The 18,727-nt window shown below is 37.8% G+C and overlaps 2 protein-coding genes across 11 annotated transcripts in view; both read right to left on the bottom strand.

The window, feature by feature from the left end:
• The window catches only part of LOC131682281 (uncharacterized protein DDB_G0283357), a 154,220-nt gene extending 143,692 nt beyond the window's left edge, over window positions 1-10,528 (bottom strand). The window contains exons 1-2 of one of the 10 annotated variants that reach the window (XM_058963654.1): window positions 9,823-10,528; window positions 6,638-7,037 (exon numbers count right to left, since the gene is read on the bottom strand). In XM_058963654.1, coding sequence (XP_058819637.1) covers window positions 6,638-6,801 — 164 coding nt within the window. In that variant the 5' untranslated portion in view covers window positions 6,802-7,037; window positions 9,823-10,528. Of the gene's footprint in view, window positions 1-6,637; window positions 7,151-9,570; window positions 9,761-9,822 lie in introns of those variants that run through there. The other 9 variants (XM_058963657.1, XM_058963653.1, XM_058963650.1 and 6 more) reach the window with 9 other exon arrangements.
• Window positions 10,529-16,230: 5,702 nt separating this feature from the next.
• Window positions 16,231-18,727, bottom strand: part of LOC131682280 (monocarboxylate transporter 10) — a 34,535-nt gene continuing 32,038 nt past the window's right edge. Inside the window, exon 5 of the mRNA XM_058963649.1 lies at window positions 16,231-17,490. Coding sequence (XP_058819632.1) covers window positions 17,465-17,490 — 26 coding nt within the window. The 3' untranslated portion in view covers window positions 16,231-17,464. The remainder of the gene's footprint in view (window positions 17,491-18,727) is intronic.

Raw genomic sequence — 18,727 nt, 5'->3', positions numbered from 1 at the left:
TCCGCTGAATGTTCCAAACAAACTTTTGGCCATTACGATGTTCATACAATGCTTCTAAGGCACAAATCTCCGATCAATATGGGAAACGTGCCATTTGAGCCAGACGCTACTGAATGCTTGTATCGATACTTGGAATATTTACCAATTAAATTTCGAACAAATGTCCAGATAAGTGCAAATAACACGTGTGATAATTAGTATCGGTATAAGCCTGGCCATTTTTGTAACATCACTTGATCTCGAAGAGCGCCGGGCTGAAAAAAATTCCTTTTAGGCTAAAAAAATATCTGAAAAATTTGAAGCCGATCCAAGAAAAAATAATGGACACGAAAATGGATTGAAGTGAACCAAAGGCAATTTTATTGAAATTTTGCATAGAATTAAATTAAGTTTTGCATGCGAAGAATTAAATTAAGTTTTATTGTTTCGAATTCATCTCATCAGTGACTAGCACCATAATGTCTGGAGTTTTCCAGTTGGTGCTATTTACTGACGAGATGAATTCGAAACACAAAAATCAAACTTATTTAAGTTAGGTCTTGTGCCCTTAATGTGCAAATTGGTTTAATCTAATTATCCCTTTTATGGGAATTAATATTGCATAGGACGAAGAAATTATTTTCAAATGTTATGTCTGTTAATCCGTGATACAGGTATACCTCGATGGCACGTACCCTCGATAGTACGTGCACCAACTGACAAAAAATTGGTTTTGTTTGATTTTGTAGACATCAACAAAATGGGATACATTTAAGGAAAGCTCTATGGTTCGCTACCTAGTCCAAAAACTTTTCAGTAGATCAAGAGGACCCTGCAGGCTTCAGGGTTGTCTCACGAATGTTAGGAGTTTACTAAACATCAGATTCAGATTCTTAGAACGCCAGACAATTTATACGAAACTTGGGTCTATCCTATTCCAATATAGGTTCGGACAAATCAATCAAATTTCAAGGTTTTTTAGGTCAACCTCAAGCTCCAGATAAACCTTACAAATTTCAGTGTAGGTGAACCAATAAATACTGACTTTGCGAATATCCTTCAAACTTCAGAGGTTATCTAGCTACTAATACATCGAGCATATTCTACTAAACTCAGAGTAGCCCAGTGGACTCCAAAATGTTTGCTGACTTTCATAACAACCTTACGACCTTGAGAGAATCCCTCAGAATCACTGGAAATTCCTAGAATAACCTAAGGCATTCGTGGAGCTTCTTCAAACTTTGAAGGTGTCTAAAAGATTCACACATTTTTTTCGAAATGCGAAGATACCAATTTTTATTAGGCGGCGAGACAAAATTTGCGAACGAAGTGGCAACTGTCTGCCAAGTAAACACCGGTCCTCGGGAGGGAGACTAAATTTTGCACCTGATTGTCTCGAAGTGTGTAACGTCAAGTCCTCTATTTTGTCTAGTCCAATGTACAATGCTTCTAACAACTCGTGCTAAGTCGTCATTGATTTTTTGAGGTCAATAGCCGTGCATTGAAGGATGCCTCCGACTGAGAGTTTCCCGACAGCGGAATTTCTCTCGTTATCGATGTCTCTTTAGTGCGCCAATTAGCTCCTATTTTTGTCACGTCGGATAGTCCACAGAGGCGAATCAACTCTACTGTGAACTCCCAAGCGGTTCTCCCGACACTATGTTCGTTTGTGTGGGCCGTTTAGCTCCCTGTATCATCCCGTTGTTTTTGGTTTTGAACGCGTTCTACACCGGCTAATCCCCGGGATCTAACGTACTTACGAGTGTCCCGGTAGAGTCGAGGTTGGTCCGACGATTCCGGTTAAGCCTGATGTCCGATTCACCGACGACCCGAACCCGGTGCTACGTCGCGTGCTACTCAACTAGTCCTCGGCGGTGAACCTAGTCTACATCGACGGAGAGTTCCCCAACGGCGGAATTTCTCCCGAAACCCGATTTCTGGTTTCACAGCGGCTTTCTAGCCGTTAACGCAACTTTGTTGGTCCCTTGGCGACTTTCTCTACAGTTCGGAGAATATACTCGTAACCATTCTATTAACAGCATTCCAGATATGCTCGTCGTGGCCCATCTCTTCGACGATATTGTCCTTCTGTCACACCAGACATACCTTCGAACTTCTTCGAACCCAGACCATTCGAAGACCACGTGTTCCGGTGTCTCTTGCACGTTCACGCGCTCCGGGATGGGCTGACAAAAACTGCGTCAAATGGAAGTCCACTTCGCCTAAGCATTCCTACGCACCCACACCGTGTGACCTGTGATTTCTTAGGTCACAATATCGTCGCTTTGGTCACTAAGCCCAGCTTGTATATATTTGTAAATATTGTTATTTTTTGTCGTGTAAATAAATAACAGTGTACGGTCTATATCGTGTATTTGACGACGCCTGTTCTTTGTTTATACTTCGAAATTATTGTTCGTAAATGTCTAAGTAGAATTTAAACGTCAAACCATTACTACTCTGTGCTTGTGTGTTTGAGTCACGGTTAAGTTCTGCTTAATAACCCAGATTGGTGTCAAATGTAGGTTTTGTTATTTGTTTGTTCAGAGATTTATTTATTTATATATTTATTTATTCATATATTCCTTTATATGCATGTTTATTTATTTATATTTGTTATATATTCATTTTGCTTCTTAATTATTCATTTTGTTATTATATTTGTTATAATTGTTCATCATAAAAAAATCAGGGAAACAAGTACCGCACGTTTAGCATGTCAATACATTGTATTAAAAATATTTCGTGACACCAACCAAAACGATAAAATTTTTGTAAATGTCAACTGTCATCGTTCTGTCATCTCATCATCACTGTCATCAAATGCGGGGTGGAATGCGAGGAGGCGCGGTGGGTATATTTTGGAAAACGGACGGTCTCTAATAGTTCATCGGCCCGGAGGAGTGAACACCAGCAGCAGCGATTGTCACCGACATTAAGTGACCGCGCGTTTCGTTTAAGTTCTCGGTTGTGTACACGTGCATCCATAGGTTCTAATTTCCCGCCGTTCCGAACCGCCACACGAACGCTAAGTTTTGTGGTTTTTGAACCCTTGAGTATTTGCTCGGGAAGTCCGCCCAGTGTGAATTTCTCCAGGAGACAACCGTGAAACGACCCTAATAGCTGGTGAGTACAGTCTGGCCCCACTACCACAAGCAAACGTTACAAAACAGGAGGTAACAACCGCCACATTTGGGATGAGTCGGTGGGTCCACCTTCCTTTCTCCGTGAATTTTCACTCTTAATGCAACTAGCCAACGAGTGTACTCTGACCAGTCTCCTTGCATTTCGACGCACACCGTCTCCGACGATATCGTTCTGTACGCGCTCGCGATACGAACAGACATTAGGCGAAACGTGCTTATCAACTTCCTCTGGTTCCGCTTTGAGTTCAGTGCAGCAGCCCAGACCGGTACACCATGCCTTAATATTGGGGATGAGACACCCGTCAGGAGACGTCTAGTGCTACATCTTACTCATCCGATGTTCGGCATGATCCTTGCCAATAGGTTAGTTATCCTCGCAGCGTTTTCACATACATAGTCGACATGGCAGTTGTAATTTAACCGATCGTCGACTATTACACCCAGGTGCCTCAGCGCACGCATCGATGAGATTGAGTGTACGTCGCCGCTGATCACGACACGCTGGTTTTGCAACCAGTTGCAACTTGACATCAGCCATCCAGGTTTCCACGATGCCTATTTTCTCTACCGTCAACATCTCCACTTCCTCGAGGGTCTCGCCGGTTATTGTCAGGACAACGTCATCTGCAAAGCCGAAGATCTGGACTCCTCTAAGCAGTTGCAGTGTTAAGACTCCGTTGAACATTATATTCCAGATCGTTGGGCCGAGCCCTGAGGTACTCCCGCTGTGATCCTAATCGACCTCTGCCCCATGTTCGTCTTGTAGACCAGTACTCGATTCTGAAAGTAATTTGTAAGAACCTTGCGACAGCCACCCAGCTGGTGCTGTTAAACGCATTCTTCAAGTCGATCGTAACCACGGCGCAGTAGCGATTACCCCTTTTCTTTTGCTGCAATTCTTTGTCCGCACTCGCAAGGACTGTGTAGATGGCGTGCACCGCCGAAATCCTTTTCCGGAATCCGAACTACCTTTGCGATAGTTCTTTCTCACCTTCAGCGTAGCTCGTCAGTCTGTTGAGGATGACCCTTTCCAGAAGTTGTCCAAGAGTATCCAGCAGGCATATATACGATACGATGCTGGATCTGGTTGCTTCACTGGTTTTGGCAGCAATACTAGCTCCTGGATCTTTGATCTGTCCGGGAATAGCCTCCATCTAGGTATTTTTGTAGAACTATCTTGAACATATCCGGAAAAGCCAGGATCGTGGAATTCAGTGCCACGTTGGGAATACCGTCTGGACCGGGAGCTTCTTCGCCTTCAGCCCTTTTACCACTATAATAAGGGCATCGTTGGAGACTCGATTGTCATCAATATTTTCTTGCATGTGTTTTGAGTTGCTTATGAAATGTGGGGTTTTAAGATTTCTTATGTATGGAGCCTTAGTGTTAGTGGCGTAGCAGGATGTTATGACACGTTTTCTAAATAAATTCGCTTATATTCCCTATCAATCTGGAGTGGTTAGAAATGCTTTAAAAATCTGCTTTCAAATAACACTTGCAATACCGGTTATATCAAAATGTCAGTCCAAAAAATAACCGACATAATTCTTCCTGGAACTGTCAGAACTATCTTCATATAGATAAAATCATACGATACTTTTATCGCTAATAAACTCGTTGTGCGTTCGCGCGCTTTTAGACAAGTTGCTTGATATTTTGTCATATGTCAAAGCCAAACTCTTCAGAAACTCGCTGGACATTAGGCTGGCTTAGGAGTTTGTGAATTTATTTTAGATGCAGTGAATTTACTGAATATTTTGTGAACGAATAAACATCAAATTTCATCCCGATGTACACAACCGGTAATGCATACTACATCGCTCAATACAAGAAGTCCTTTCAAATCAAAAACGGTTGATCCGCATAAATCAGCTCTATAGTATCAACATTGCACAATATATTGGCTACATCGAAAAGCAAACATGTGTATTATTCATATTCGTAGTTTATGGAGACATATACCCCATAAGACAGGATTTGTCATTGTAAGTAGTACATAAAGTAGAGATTGAAATCCAACTGTTTTGACAGAAATGTGGGAGTCAATTCTATCACCCAACCGTATTTCACATATACTGGATATCCCATTCAAGCATAAACTATAGTCGTACATCATAATAAATTACGCAACTTTCCCTATCTCATCTGCCTTCGTAGTGATGTGCTAATCAATGCCCAATGCAGCTTTTATGATTTTGTATCTCATCCAACTTCGTTTGCATAGCACGAGTTACGACCGGTCGTTTTTTCCTTTTCGAAATCGTGCGGCAAAGTTTGAAAACACACGATTTCCAATCCCAACAGCAACGAATCACATAGCTGTCATATTTTTTTGGTCCCATGTATCCATTAACCTAAAAGCGCAACACAGGAAAAAAAAACCAATCCTGCGAGCGGAGAGACGTTGCGAAAAAAAATCAGTTACATAGAAACTGTATTTAAAAATAGACCAAAACAATGAAAATGTAAAACGACAACAAACTAAACTCGGAGAGTTTGCCGAGCAAGCTTGAAATCGACTTTCGACGCTCGGTTCATTTCCATTTTTCTTTCAAAAAAAATTCGTAGGCCGTACAATTTCACATTCGGTGCGATCATGCGTTCACTAGAGACAAAAGCGAAAAACTTGAAATGCACGACGAGAAATGTCATACCTAGAATACCTACATAACTTCACCCAAAAAACCAGTCTGTATCAGAAGTGAGAGCAGAATATGGAATTTTGAGAAAGTTACGGTTTCACATTTTTTAATTGGTTATGGACTTCTTTTCAAACTCGGGACGCTACGGGAGTTTGTTCAGATGCAAAACAATTATTTTATCGGTTATTCTTTCTGCGTTTTTCCATGATAAGGGGAATCCCGAGCAGAGTCTGATAACAAATTGAGAACTAAACTTGATGTTGTGATGTAGTAGGGAATGATTACTCAGGTTGCTATCATTTTGGTCGTTTTAACGCTTAAAAGATCAAAATCGAAAGCAGAAAAATTGCCCTATGATATCAAACTGAAAACTATTTATGCTATTAGTGAAAGCAAATTGAAAACTCATTGAGATGGTGAAATATTTCGTTGATAACAAAATAAGTAATCGATTTGATGTTTGTCAAAGAAATAGAAACAAACATTTTTTTCTAAAAATGTAAGCACATCAAAATGAGATCAAAATATGATGTCATAACTGAAAAAGTTTAAACTGATATCAAAATAAGATTTCAATTTGATGCTGGATATCAAAATATGTTGTCTATTTGCTGTAATTTTGATGTTGGACTTTGCTCGGGAATGCGTATCCGCTTATCGCGAAACTCAACAGACATTTTGTTATCATACAAATTAGCAACTATAGCGGAAGTGAGTTTTCGAAAATTATATTTCGAGTATAAACAGCATTTTTATCGAGTTGTTTTGGACCAAATTTTGTTGCGGGTGTAATTTAAAGACTAAAATATTTTTAAGCAATTTTTTTACATTACGCGCGCTTTGATCGATTTATTGCTAGTAGGTACTTACAGTATTCCAGAACAGGTCGTACAGACGAACGAGCCGATGGTCATGTTAATGTAGGTTGGACCCTTCTGACCGCAGTCGAAGCACTGCTTGTTGCCACCGATCCCGACCAGCTCCCGGAGCGTTTTCAGGATTTTGTCATCCTGTTTCTTCCGGACCACCGCCATGGCCGTTGATGATTTATGTAACTTATGAATTTTGCAACCGTTTGTGCGCCTTTTTCGCGCGGTAATTCACTGAATCGATTTATCGGTAATCAAACCGATCTTCACCCCACTTAACACCTCACTCTGCACTCGTTTATGCCAACAGAAAATTATCGAACGATGATCACAGTGCACTGTGTGCGATTCTTCGCGTTATCAAGCCTTTTTCACGCAATTCCCAAATGGACGCCTTCCGACTGTTTGCCAAAGAAGAGACCGGAAATGATGAAGTAATCTGCATCGAATTATTCAATCAAACTGTTTAAAGAGTACTATCGAGAAAGGTATAGGAATGCTTGGAACGGTTTCCCTAAAAGAGCACTTGACTGATTGAAAACATAATCCGCAAACCATTTACGTCTGTATTTACATAAACAAATCTATCGAACCTAGGCGATCATTGAAAAGAAATTGCTTCCATATCGTAATACTGGTGCACATATTTGTGTAGCTTCGAGTTTGTGAAGATACTAGATATTACCGCGTTATTTTAAATGAGAGGAACAATGCACACCTCCTACAAATGCTAATAACGATTTGGGTTTCCGGTTTTCGATAGGCGTTACATTTTCTAGCTAGAGTTGATTCATAGACTATCATGTGAGTATGTAGTGTAGGTGAAAATTGACTAAATATTCGCCAAAGCACGCCAAACAGAAAGGTTTTGCTCGATTCCTTACATTCGCTGTGTTATTAGCTCTCATTAGTTTGCAATTCAAGAAGGTCAAGATAGACACGTGCGCCAGGGTAGCCAGACAAATGTTTAAACGCAAAGTGATACATATTTTTGATTCATGATAATCAATTGTGTTAGAGCATCTGTCTTAACAGGAATAACAGGAATTGTGAAATTCCACTAAAACGCTCAAAAAGTTTTGAATTTTATAAGAAATTATAGACATAACTACATCTTATGAATCTTTCCTGTTTAAGGTTCGATCAAATCACGAGCGAATTTTAAAAATGACGACTTACCAATGCTTTGCCATTTGTTTGAAACTGTAGGCTTATGTGACACGAAATCAAACCAACCATAAAATCAAGAATAATTTTCAAAAACAGCGAAGCTTGAATTTGGCTCAAACACAGAAAAAAGCGATGACATTCTCGAGGTTTTTATTTAAATGATTTATATGTTACTTAAAAACCATATCGATTTTCATATAAATTATTCAGCCAAAATGCTCACCAAAGGTGACTTTTCATTGAATGGAACGAGCATTCGCGAACAAGACACTCAAAAGAGCGTCAAAAAGAAAAAAAATACGATGTTATTAGTATCACGCTCACAGTCTCGTCATTTTAGTTTGGTTAGTTTTAATATGTTTGTTGGACTTTCGTTATTTCAGTTTCGTCGATCTTGATGACTAATCTCATCATTTTTTAATTAATTCAGTGACAAAGCGGCCGTATTACAATAAGGAGAGCAAACATTTGTTGTTTGTCAATTTTGACCAGTGTATTTTTATTTGTCTTCAGACAAATAAAAATTACTTTATTCTACGCACCCTTCTTAAATTTTCCACCTTTTTCAATTAGCCGGTTTTAGTATCTCATTGGTTTGGTCTACTGTAGGATAGATTTAAATAATTCACAATAAAATGTGCTGTAAGTGTATCAGTGGTGCCTGACCTGTACTCTTTTTCTCTATTATTTTATTCAGGACTAAATAACTGCGCGCTCTCGTTTACCTTACAGAATTACTTATATTGAGCATTTCTGTAGAATTGTAGTATGATTTAATGATTTAGTTATAGAAACCGATTAAACTAAAATCACGTATTACAGCAGTATCAAAGCTCTACTAAAATGACGAAACTGTATTTATGTTAGTGTGCCAGTTGCGTGTTCGTTATTATTTCGAACATGTATTTTCAACAATATTACCGTATGATGAAACGAATGTTTGTCAGTATGTACATTCAGAGGATTAGAATGTGAGAAGTGTCAATTTCAGTTTTACTTTAGCTGGCTACGTATTTTTGAAAATTAAGCTTGAAATATTGTTACTTATGATCAAAAGACATTCAATTCTAATACTACAGAAATTTCAAACGTAAGAAAGTTTACGTGTTGGTGTTTCAATATTCGAAAATTTAGTATTTTGTATAAAATTCATATATATATTTTAGTTGCATATACATACGAATCAAGTAATTCGAATAAATCCTTTCTTGAGCATATTTTTCTTATCTTAGAGATGCAAGATATGTAAAAATAAAAATATTTTGTCCTAATTTTTGAATTAAGACCCCCTTAAGGAAAATTAATGGTAAATTACCAGAAAGGTGTTTGAGGCTATGTGTAGTGACTGTAGAAGAACGGATACTCATATGAAGATGACAAAATCGGATCTTCCCTGTTTTTCCATCAAATTAAGATCAAGATAAATAACTAAAGTAATGTCCACTCTGGCGAGATGGATCAATCATGGTTTAGCCAGTCGGAAAGACAGACTCAATGCAAAAAAAAATCCACTTGCAATTAGGCTGTGCACGCTGACGTCGACATAATTTTGACTTTTAATGTGAGCCGTGTTTACCAACATTACTTCACAGCTAAACACGGCTCACAGTAAAAATCAAAGTTATGTCGACTTTGTCAGCGTGCACAGCCTAATAACCCCAATCCGCCACCCCCATTAACCAACACTCGATCAGCTGTTCATGGTTGCGCATTCCATCGGTCTGGCCGCCCTGGTTTCATTCGGATTTCTTTTATGCGACATACCTACACGATACGACCAGCCGTATACATTCAAACAAACCTGTGTACCTACTCTGTACAAACTATAAAGCAAGTTGGAACACTCAAGTGTAGTGTGTGAAGAACGATGGCTTAGAACAAAACACTGAACGGATACAGCCAAACTAGCACAAATTATAATTTAATTTATTACACTTTATTATTCGGCCTGTTTCAACATAAGAACCAGCAAAACACTAGCCGTTCTTTTCCGTCGTTCTTCTTCGCAAAACTCACGCAGCGATTGAACTTCCTTTCACACTAGCACTATATTGCTCGATGCAGGTCGAGATTTCTTTTTGTGTGGGTAGGTTTATATCATTTATTTATTCGACTGGTAAATGATGACTTCTTTATTCACACACAGCTAATTTTTATTAACCCAAATAATTCCCAGCTTTTTGAAACTGCTCGAACCAATGGAAAAACAAAACACGAATTTAGGTTATTTTCCTACTCGCGAACACATCCGCTATATCCACACGAAAACATCCGAAAGTTTGGTTTTTTAATACAACACCACCTCGCACTCTGCGATTGATTCCTCAATTTTATCTTTGTTGATTATCAATGTTCTGTCGACAATATTGTAAGGAGGGACAGGAAATATACGACTGACCATTTCCCTTCTGTTATTATCCAAGTTTTTGCCAATGTTCTGCTAATATGATTCACCCTGATGTTCTGGCTCTGGCAGGTTACAAACACTTGGCTACTTACTGCACCCGGTAAATGACCTCGAGGCAGCAACGCTGTTCCTAATCCGCGGAACCGTATGGATTGTTGTGCTTAAAGTATTTCTCAAGGACCGTCGACGGACACGCTTCACAATGAGAAATAATCCACCCAGAAGGGGAGCCAATCGCTCGCGGAACAAAAACGTAACACAACGCAGACCAACCGCAACCGAGGAACACTGTACGCAAAGTGAGAGCTGACGTTCGAACAACCGTGGACGAAACTCGGTAGTCACTTCTGCAGTCTCACCGTCGGCACACAGATCTCACCCACACTGCTGTGTAAGAATACTGTGAATGAATCGGAATTTGCTTCGTGTTCTCTTTACGAGCTTTCATTCATTAACGGTTGCCAGCAGTACAATTTGGGAAACAAGAAAGAGACGTCAATAGATAGAGTGGCAGAGTGTCATATAGAAGGTGGGAACATTTTACTATGTGTCAATCGATATTATTTTTCATTTTCGAACAGAGAGGACGATGTGGTGCCGTGTTGATTACTGATGCTAATATTTAGCATTTGCGTACTTTTATTTTTGCCACGTGCTTATAAGTTTTATTATAAATGGCTAATTTCATCATTTCTCAAAACCGATACTCGTTCACACCTTTCTGATCGGCTCGTGGTATGGCTGGTTCTTACACGCTAAAATTTCGTTACTTAATTCAAATTTCATTCCGCTACGGGAAACCAAATGCAGAAAGTATACTTGAAATTGAATCTGATCAGTCGAGTTTAGTCGATTCCTCCTCTCTTTCGTTTTGCGCTGGAGGATGCACGGTTAAATAAAACAACCTGCATAATAAGTTATTTTAACTTACTTTTGAGTTGTGCGTCGCTTTCGCACTTATTAGTGTTGTCAAAAACAAAACGAGAGATTCGACCTAGTCGAGGTCTTCCGTGGAGGAAGGTACTTTTGAGTTGTTTGGGGTATACTCACAATTAGGTAAATTCAACTTAAATTTATGTATAAAAAACCTATCAATGAGTTGTAATTTTTGCCGTGGTTAAATGGAAACTACCTTCAACACGGTTTACCTAATTTTAACTTCCCCCACGAGATCCATGGAGATTGAGTCAAAGGAACTCAATTTTAGGTAGTTTTTCGTTTCCGTGTGGATCAACGAATGCACAAATTAATGGCGATTTCGCTTGAACCTGAAACTGAGTCAGGTTCTAACCCCAACCGCTGTCAGTTCATACATTTTGACAGCAGTTGGGGTTAGGAACTGACTCAGTTTCGCCTCAAACGAAAACCACATAAAAACATAGGTATAGTGCACGATAACCGTGTAGGAGCGTTAGCGTTTGTAAAGCGTACACTGAAAAAATAAATATTTCCAATTTTCGGTCGGTTTGATAAAGGCAATTATATGTTTTATTCTTTGAGTTGCTTTTCAAGCCTTAACGATGTTAGTTCATTTTTAATTGCTTCAAACTAATCAAAATTCACCGTTCAAAAAATGTCATTGAGAAAGATTCATAATACCACGATTGCATTTTCACAATGGATTTATATGTGCAATTTATTGGTATTTGGAATGATTTAATAATTGTGTCTGTCTTTGAAAAACACATTTTACGAGTTTGAAAAAATTCCTTTGTGAAATTGTTGCTAAAAGTATAAATAAATAATATGCAAATATTTCATAAAATAATTGGTATCAATTTATTTTGTCCTGCTGCAATAACTGAAAAGTCAAAAATTAAGTAACGATAGACCGAATGCAAATTTTATTCGCGATTCGTTTCAAATTAATTATCAAATTGGGAGTGGGCGTAGCGTAGTTGGTAAATCGATATAGCATCAGTGTTGCAGAAACGAGCTATCGATCTCTGCACAGTAATAGCACTATATTTCTGGCATAATACCAGCATATCAGTATTTAGGGCTTCATGGCTCTTTAAGACAGCTTTATATGTGGATCAAAAGCAGATATTAGGCTACGTTATAATGCTTATTGGTTACTTTCTGATGGAGCGTTTTTCGTAATAATGTCGTTGCTAAGCATTCGCTACTAACTATAAACGTAGTTTCCAAAATATATTCAACATACACTGATAAAATTAGCTATATTGAACCTATTGATTTCACACATGATTTTTCGCAATTTGTAGCAGCACATTAAAATTATCTGTCACACATAAATAGCTTGTGAAGACTATTGAAATTCATGTGGCGTACATCAAAATTATAAAATTTTGACGCATACAAATTTGTTTCATATCAGATTTCACATCAAATGTATGTGTGTGATTAATATACAATTTATATTTCTAGCACATATTTATGCATATGCATATCATGTGTGCGGAATACATAAAATATAAGCACAGAGAACAGACATCCATGATCGAACAAAAATATTTAAAAAACGTGTGTAAAAAATTGAATTAATATACGATAAACACTAGCGCCGCCACACCAACCTATCACAACTATCCGTCAAATCCATTCCGGAACCGATTCGAAATCCTGAATGGATTCAGTATGGAATCTTGCTCAAAGAAAACAACCGATTCCGACTCTATCGGTTAATGCATTTGAGCTGGAATTCATGCTGGAAGTCCGAACCGGTTCCGGACTAGTTTGACTGGGTAGAGGAATAACCGCTGTCAATTCTGTCGCACTCAGCCACAAAAAAACGTGACGACAGTAGCGCACCTGGTTTGGATATCCCAACTACCTTCGAAACCGTTAGAGATTTTACACAAGTTGAATGCTGAAGATGGACATCTGTTCTCTGTGATATAAGTTTGGATTTTTGGCAGTATATTCATATTTTTCAACGTTAACGTTAAGTCACTTCCTCTAGGGTTCCAAAATTGGTTGGGTACCCTTTTTGTCAGTACAGCGCAAGTTCGTTAGTTGGGTCACTACTGCGCCCAAGAGGGTGACATGACGTCATATTATCGTAGTCAACATAAGAGCATTGTTTGTAACGAAATAAACGAAATTTGTTCAACATACGAAGGAGAACTTTTGTTTTCATCAAATTAAAGAAAGTGTGCATTGTTTTCTTTTGTTTACTGCAACTGCTGTTTGTTGATGACATTTCAAGCGATTTTGACATTGTCAAACTGACCTCCATCGATCGGTGGAAAATCGATTTTGCCTAATATCAAACTCAGTATGTAGAGATAGGGACATCAGATGGCAAAAATTACCCGAGGGAAGCGCTGTTTGTTTTTTTTAATGAAAAAAAAACAGAAATATTTTACGGTTTACGAAAGTTGGTTGTTTCCTCCCAGTTTAAAGTTGATTTTTTTGTAACGAAGTATGTCATTAGTGTTCTTTTTGCCATTAATTATTTTGATAAATTAATTTTTTCTCCCAGATCTCAGCTTCTTCGTATTTGTTACCGCAATCTCAACAGCTGAGATCTCAGTAAACAGTAGTTTTGCTGAGATCTCAATAAAGATAGCTGAGGCTCAGAAAATATTTCACCGAAAATCAGCAAACTAGTATCACTTTACTGAGTTTCTGAATTTGCTGATTACACGGATGTTGGGAAATTGCCGAGCCGAATTGAGTGCGTGGTGTCCGCGACGCTGGAAATAAACATAAAGATCCGAACGAGCATCCTGATTCTTTGGTGCACGATGAAAAGAGAAAAAAACTGAGACACTATTTTATCAAGAAATTACCGATTACAAATAATTATGACTGAAACAAACCCTCTGGCCACAGAAAAGCTTATTACGTCATTTGTTTATGTTTTTATTCTTCACATCCTTTTTTATCGGTTTTATGGAAGCAAACGATACCCGAAAACGTTACCGCCATTTTATCTTATGCAAACTAAAGACGCTGAATCCCTCTGAATATAGACTCACCATCTCTATCTTTTTCTTATTATTCCTCTGGTGGTGTAATTCCGCTTGAGCACGAGACCTATCAAAAGCACTCAATCCGAAGAAAATCGCAGCGAATCCTTCTGGAACGAGGGTCATTGACAGGTCTCACGCTCGATTGGAATGACACTGACAGATAAATGGTAAACAAACGATAGATGTATCGAGTCGAGGGATTCAGCGTCGTTAATGCGAACCAAAACAAACAAAATGGTTCGGAAACATGAAATGTATTCCTGTCGAAGTGTCCAAGGCAGAAATTGTTCAAAATCATTTCATAGTTTCCCGCATCTTGAATTTAACTGGTTCGGTGTATCGAAACTAACCGGATGCAATGGATTCGAATTTGTCGGTCACCGGAACTGATGGAGAAATTCAACGTTGGTGGTGTGCAGGAGCTACGAAAACTGAAGACACGCTCAGACCATATTCAATCTAAATATATTTAATGACCCGTTGCCACTCAACAGCGGGTAAAACAAGTCGTGGGATTAATATGAATGATAATTACTACACATTTTGGATGCGTCAGAATGCAGTTCCGTATGAGACCAGCACATCCAGCATACTTTGTACTCAAAGTAGAAGCAAAGCTTTTGTTGAAAGGGAAAGTAGTACCAGGGAAAGTAGTATGCAGAATCATCGTAGTGAACCATCAGTTTAGAATTTTATACAATTGAATTTGCACATAGCCTACATGATCAGCTTTCGCCTATGGACAACGTAAGAAATGAAATCATTAATGCGAATGTGATTCATTCTGGTAGGGGCAAGAAAATTTTGGGGGTTGGGTCTCCTGATCTCTTGATCTAACGATGTCCTCGATAGCACAGCAATTTTTGCAATTTTTGTATTTCGCGCTTCAAATTTAACAACTGCGACAAATCTCCCACCTTTCATTTATCATCCTGCATTTGACAAATGGTGTGGCCATTGTTGCCAGGACTTCGGTTGAAAAAAATTTTTTTTTTGACAAAAGCACTGTTTTATGTTATATTTGATGGAACTATGATAGAAAATTACTTCAAATACGTGTAACATGAAAGCGTTTCTTAAAGCCCTGGATTTTTTCTCGTTTTATCTCAAATAATCATTTTTCAAAGTACGAGTCACTGAATCGATCAATAGAGTCGATTCATTTTAGTGAGTGAATCGGATACGGTTCACTCATCTAACTGAATCCCCGGTCCGGTTTGCCCATCTCTAGTACCCAGGGCCCCAAGTGGTCCAGGCACTGGGTCGAGGTTACAGAATCTAAAGAAAAAAGCACTAGACCAATAAACATATTTGCGCGATCGCGTGATCATGAAACATACAGGGGAGGATAGGCTTATTCTACATTACGACGTATCGGTTTTTCGAACGAATGTGGTTTTCATTCTCAATAACGGAGTCAGATTCGATCGAACCACATTCGTTCGAAAAATCAATCCGTCGTAATTCTGAATAAGTCAGTGTCTTATTCCGCATAACGATGGGATGAATGTATGCCCATGTTGTGCAAAAAATAAGCCCTACGTTATGCAAAGTTGTGTACAGGTTCAGTATACCACGTGCAAGTGTTGCCAAATATTGCGCAATGCTGTATTTTCAGTGAAATAAAAATATCCTATGCAGATTAAAAGCGTGATAAAATTTGCCGAATACTAGAAGATTATCAATCTTGCTTCACCATAACAATTTCCGTTACGTATAAGTCAACAGACTCAAGAGACTACATACTTTACCCCTGAGTATTTATTACAAAGAAATTATTGCAATATGTTTGAACTATTTACACAAACATTACTGGTAGTTTACCATTTTTTTTAATTAAGCAATTATTGCGATGCAAACGTTTCAGTTGATACTTTTACGGCTGATTCAGATTGTGTATGGTTGGTGAAAGTCGTATTACTAAATTCACTTTGATGATAAGTGTCAATCTGAAATCTTCGATTAGCAATGCAACATTCTGTTAGTTGAATCATCGTCAACAATTTAATAGCACATAGGAAAAGATAACCAGTTTTCTTTTAAAATAAATTTTCAAAGAAGTCAACATTCCTGATATTTTTCACATTTATTAGTTTATTATAATAGAATTTCTACTAATCTGTGTACAAGATCATTTCAATCGTTACCTATTTATTAAAACATAAATATTGTACATCTTTTCAGTATATTTTTCATAAATTTGATCCTAGCGTTGAATAAACCGAAATGCACTGAATGAGTAACATTTTAACTAAATCGATGTCTCAAGTATATTTTCAAGTGGTCTAGAGGTGGCAGTTTATATTGATCTTTGATTATGCCCTGTCTACTACTATCAATTGTATCACTCGATGAAAAGGTAGCTTTCATTTCTATCTAATGCTTGATCTAATGCCGTTTGTGAACCGTTGATGGCTGAAAAATAAACTTTTTCGGGTACCTACTATTTGGTTTTCAGTGAATCTCTAGTTTAGAGTTAGCAATGCTGTTTCAATTCAGCATTGTCATTTCGTGTGGGTTGTTTTTTACAACAACTATTGTATTATCTAAGTTTATACTTAAAGTAAAGATTTTTTTCTTTTTCATTCTTCCATTTAGATTCATGCTCAACTGAATTGTAAAAATAACTCACTTTTAAGGCAAATAAAAGCAACAATCCGACTACTGCTAAACAATAGTCTTAATATTGTCTATATTACATAGAAAACATGTGTAACTTTCCATGAAGAATTTTTGAGCGAATGCATTATATATCCAAGATTTCTACCAGGATTGTGATATTCAGTAAACCTGCATAGTGAGATGATCGGGAGGAGGGGGTTTCAAATTTACTTCAGGATAAAAAGAAAACCCTGCCACCATAAGAGACTTGGTTTAATTACAGTTACTTGTTCACTCACCCAAACGAACCGTAACTAATTGACTGGACAACGTTGATTGAGAGTGCATGGGAGCTTATTTTTTCTTTGTTTGGGATCCTCTTCCTGTTGGAAAACGTCGATTCAAAATATTGTCATCAGGTATTTCTAGACTAATTAAAAACTATATAAAGAAGAATGGTCCTAACGATTCTTTTTTTTATGAAGAATGCTTACTAGTACTAATCTAGCAATGTAATTAATATCAGCATTCAGATAAATGAACTTAAGCTGCACCAGTTGTTGTTAGATTCTTTTGCAGGATACCAACCCAAGCTACTAATTTTGATCAAATCACGTTTCTCAACGTTTTTGTTTCACGCAGATACATCAGTTTTATGGTTCCAATATCATTTTGTCTTCTGGTACGCGTAAAGATATTCATTGTTTTTTTATTTGCTCTCTGTAGTAAGTGATTCTGAAAGATTCGATAGAAAAAGTTAATATTTTCGATTTATGTTTGTGTGAGATCATCAAACTGGCAATGAGAAAGCTGGTGGGAATTGCAAGCATGGGTATGATAATATGTAGAAAGTATCAATAATATTCAATATGTGACACGAAATTGATACTTTTTGAAAAAAAAGCGAATAAAAATTTCACCTATTTTACAGCAAATAATTGAAAATTAAAATAAATCCAAACAAAACAAAAAAATACAAGACCTTCGACGGTGTGACAAACCCACAAATTGTCACACAACGCTTCGTGACATGCCACTGTGCCGCATTTGTGTCAGAGGATTATTTCTATCACACGCTTGATTCGATTTATGGTATGTGATCTCAATGGTCGGTATTCGCTAATCTAACAAACTTATTACACACACGCGATCAGTTCGAGAACTAGAATATAACATCATGCTTTCCTCTAACAGGTCAGTGAACAAGCCAGCAGTGCCGCACAATCAACTGCAGCCTCTGCCAATCAAATTATCGCGTTACAAAGAATGGTTAGGAGCTGTTGACAACAAAAACAAAGATGATGCAACTCAGCTGTTCTGAAACACGTGTGCTACAAAGGAATGGGAAAGTGGTTCACAATTCCATGGCTTGCTGATAATTGAAGCGATTGTGCAAATATTCAGGACAGGATCGTTGATCTCTATGAGGGTGGCCTGGTTTACGTTGCAAAAATGAAGTTGTTTCATAGTTAAACACAGAAAATATCACAAAGATTAAAAAAATGAATGTTTCGCGATAAAATATAAATGTGTTACCACGAAATTGAAGATTAAAACTCAGTATCTATTTGGACGTTACGAGACGAAAATTGAATTTTGAAGAGAATAAACCATCCTTTCAATCAATCAATCAATATAACATGGTTTTGATATGTTTTACGCCAATTCAAAGGAATCTTAACCAAGTTAGACAGTTTCAGAAAAATGTAGTGCACGGGAAATGGCACTTCCTACCACTACGTTCGTCCATGCACTCACGTACCTGCTCGGCCACAGTGGTTCATAACATGTAAAAGTTGCGGAAAATAACTCTTTCGAATTCAATGAAAATCCGACTTTATCTGCCCCCGAATTTGTCTGGCCTATTTTTTTTTGCCAAATTATGCAAAAAAGATAATGTCAATTTTATTTATATTGCACTGAAAATTAAATTAGGAGGGGGGGGGGGTGTGGTAAGGATTTTGGCAACAAA

The sequence above is a fragment of the Topomyia yanbarensis genome, chromosome 2 (genome assembly GCF_030247195.1).
Source record: "Topomyia yanbarensis strain Yona2022 chromosome 2, ASM3024719v1, whole genome shotgun sequence".
Classification (NCBI taxonomy): Eukaryota; Metazoa; Arthropoda; class Insecta; order Diptera; family Culicidae; genus Topomyia; species Topomyia yanbarensis.
This window is presented reverse-complemented; position numbering and strand designations above follow the sequence as displayed.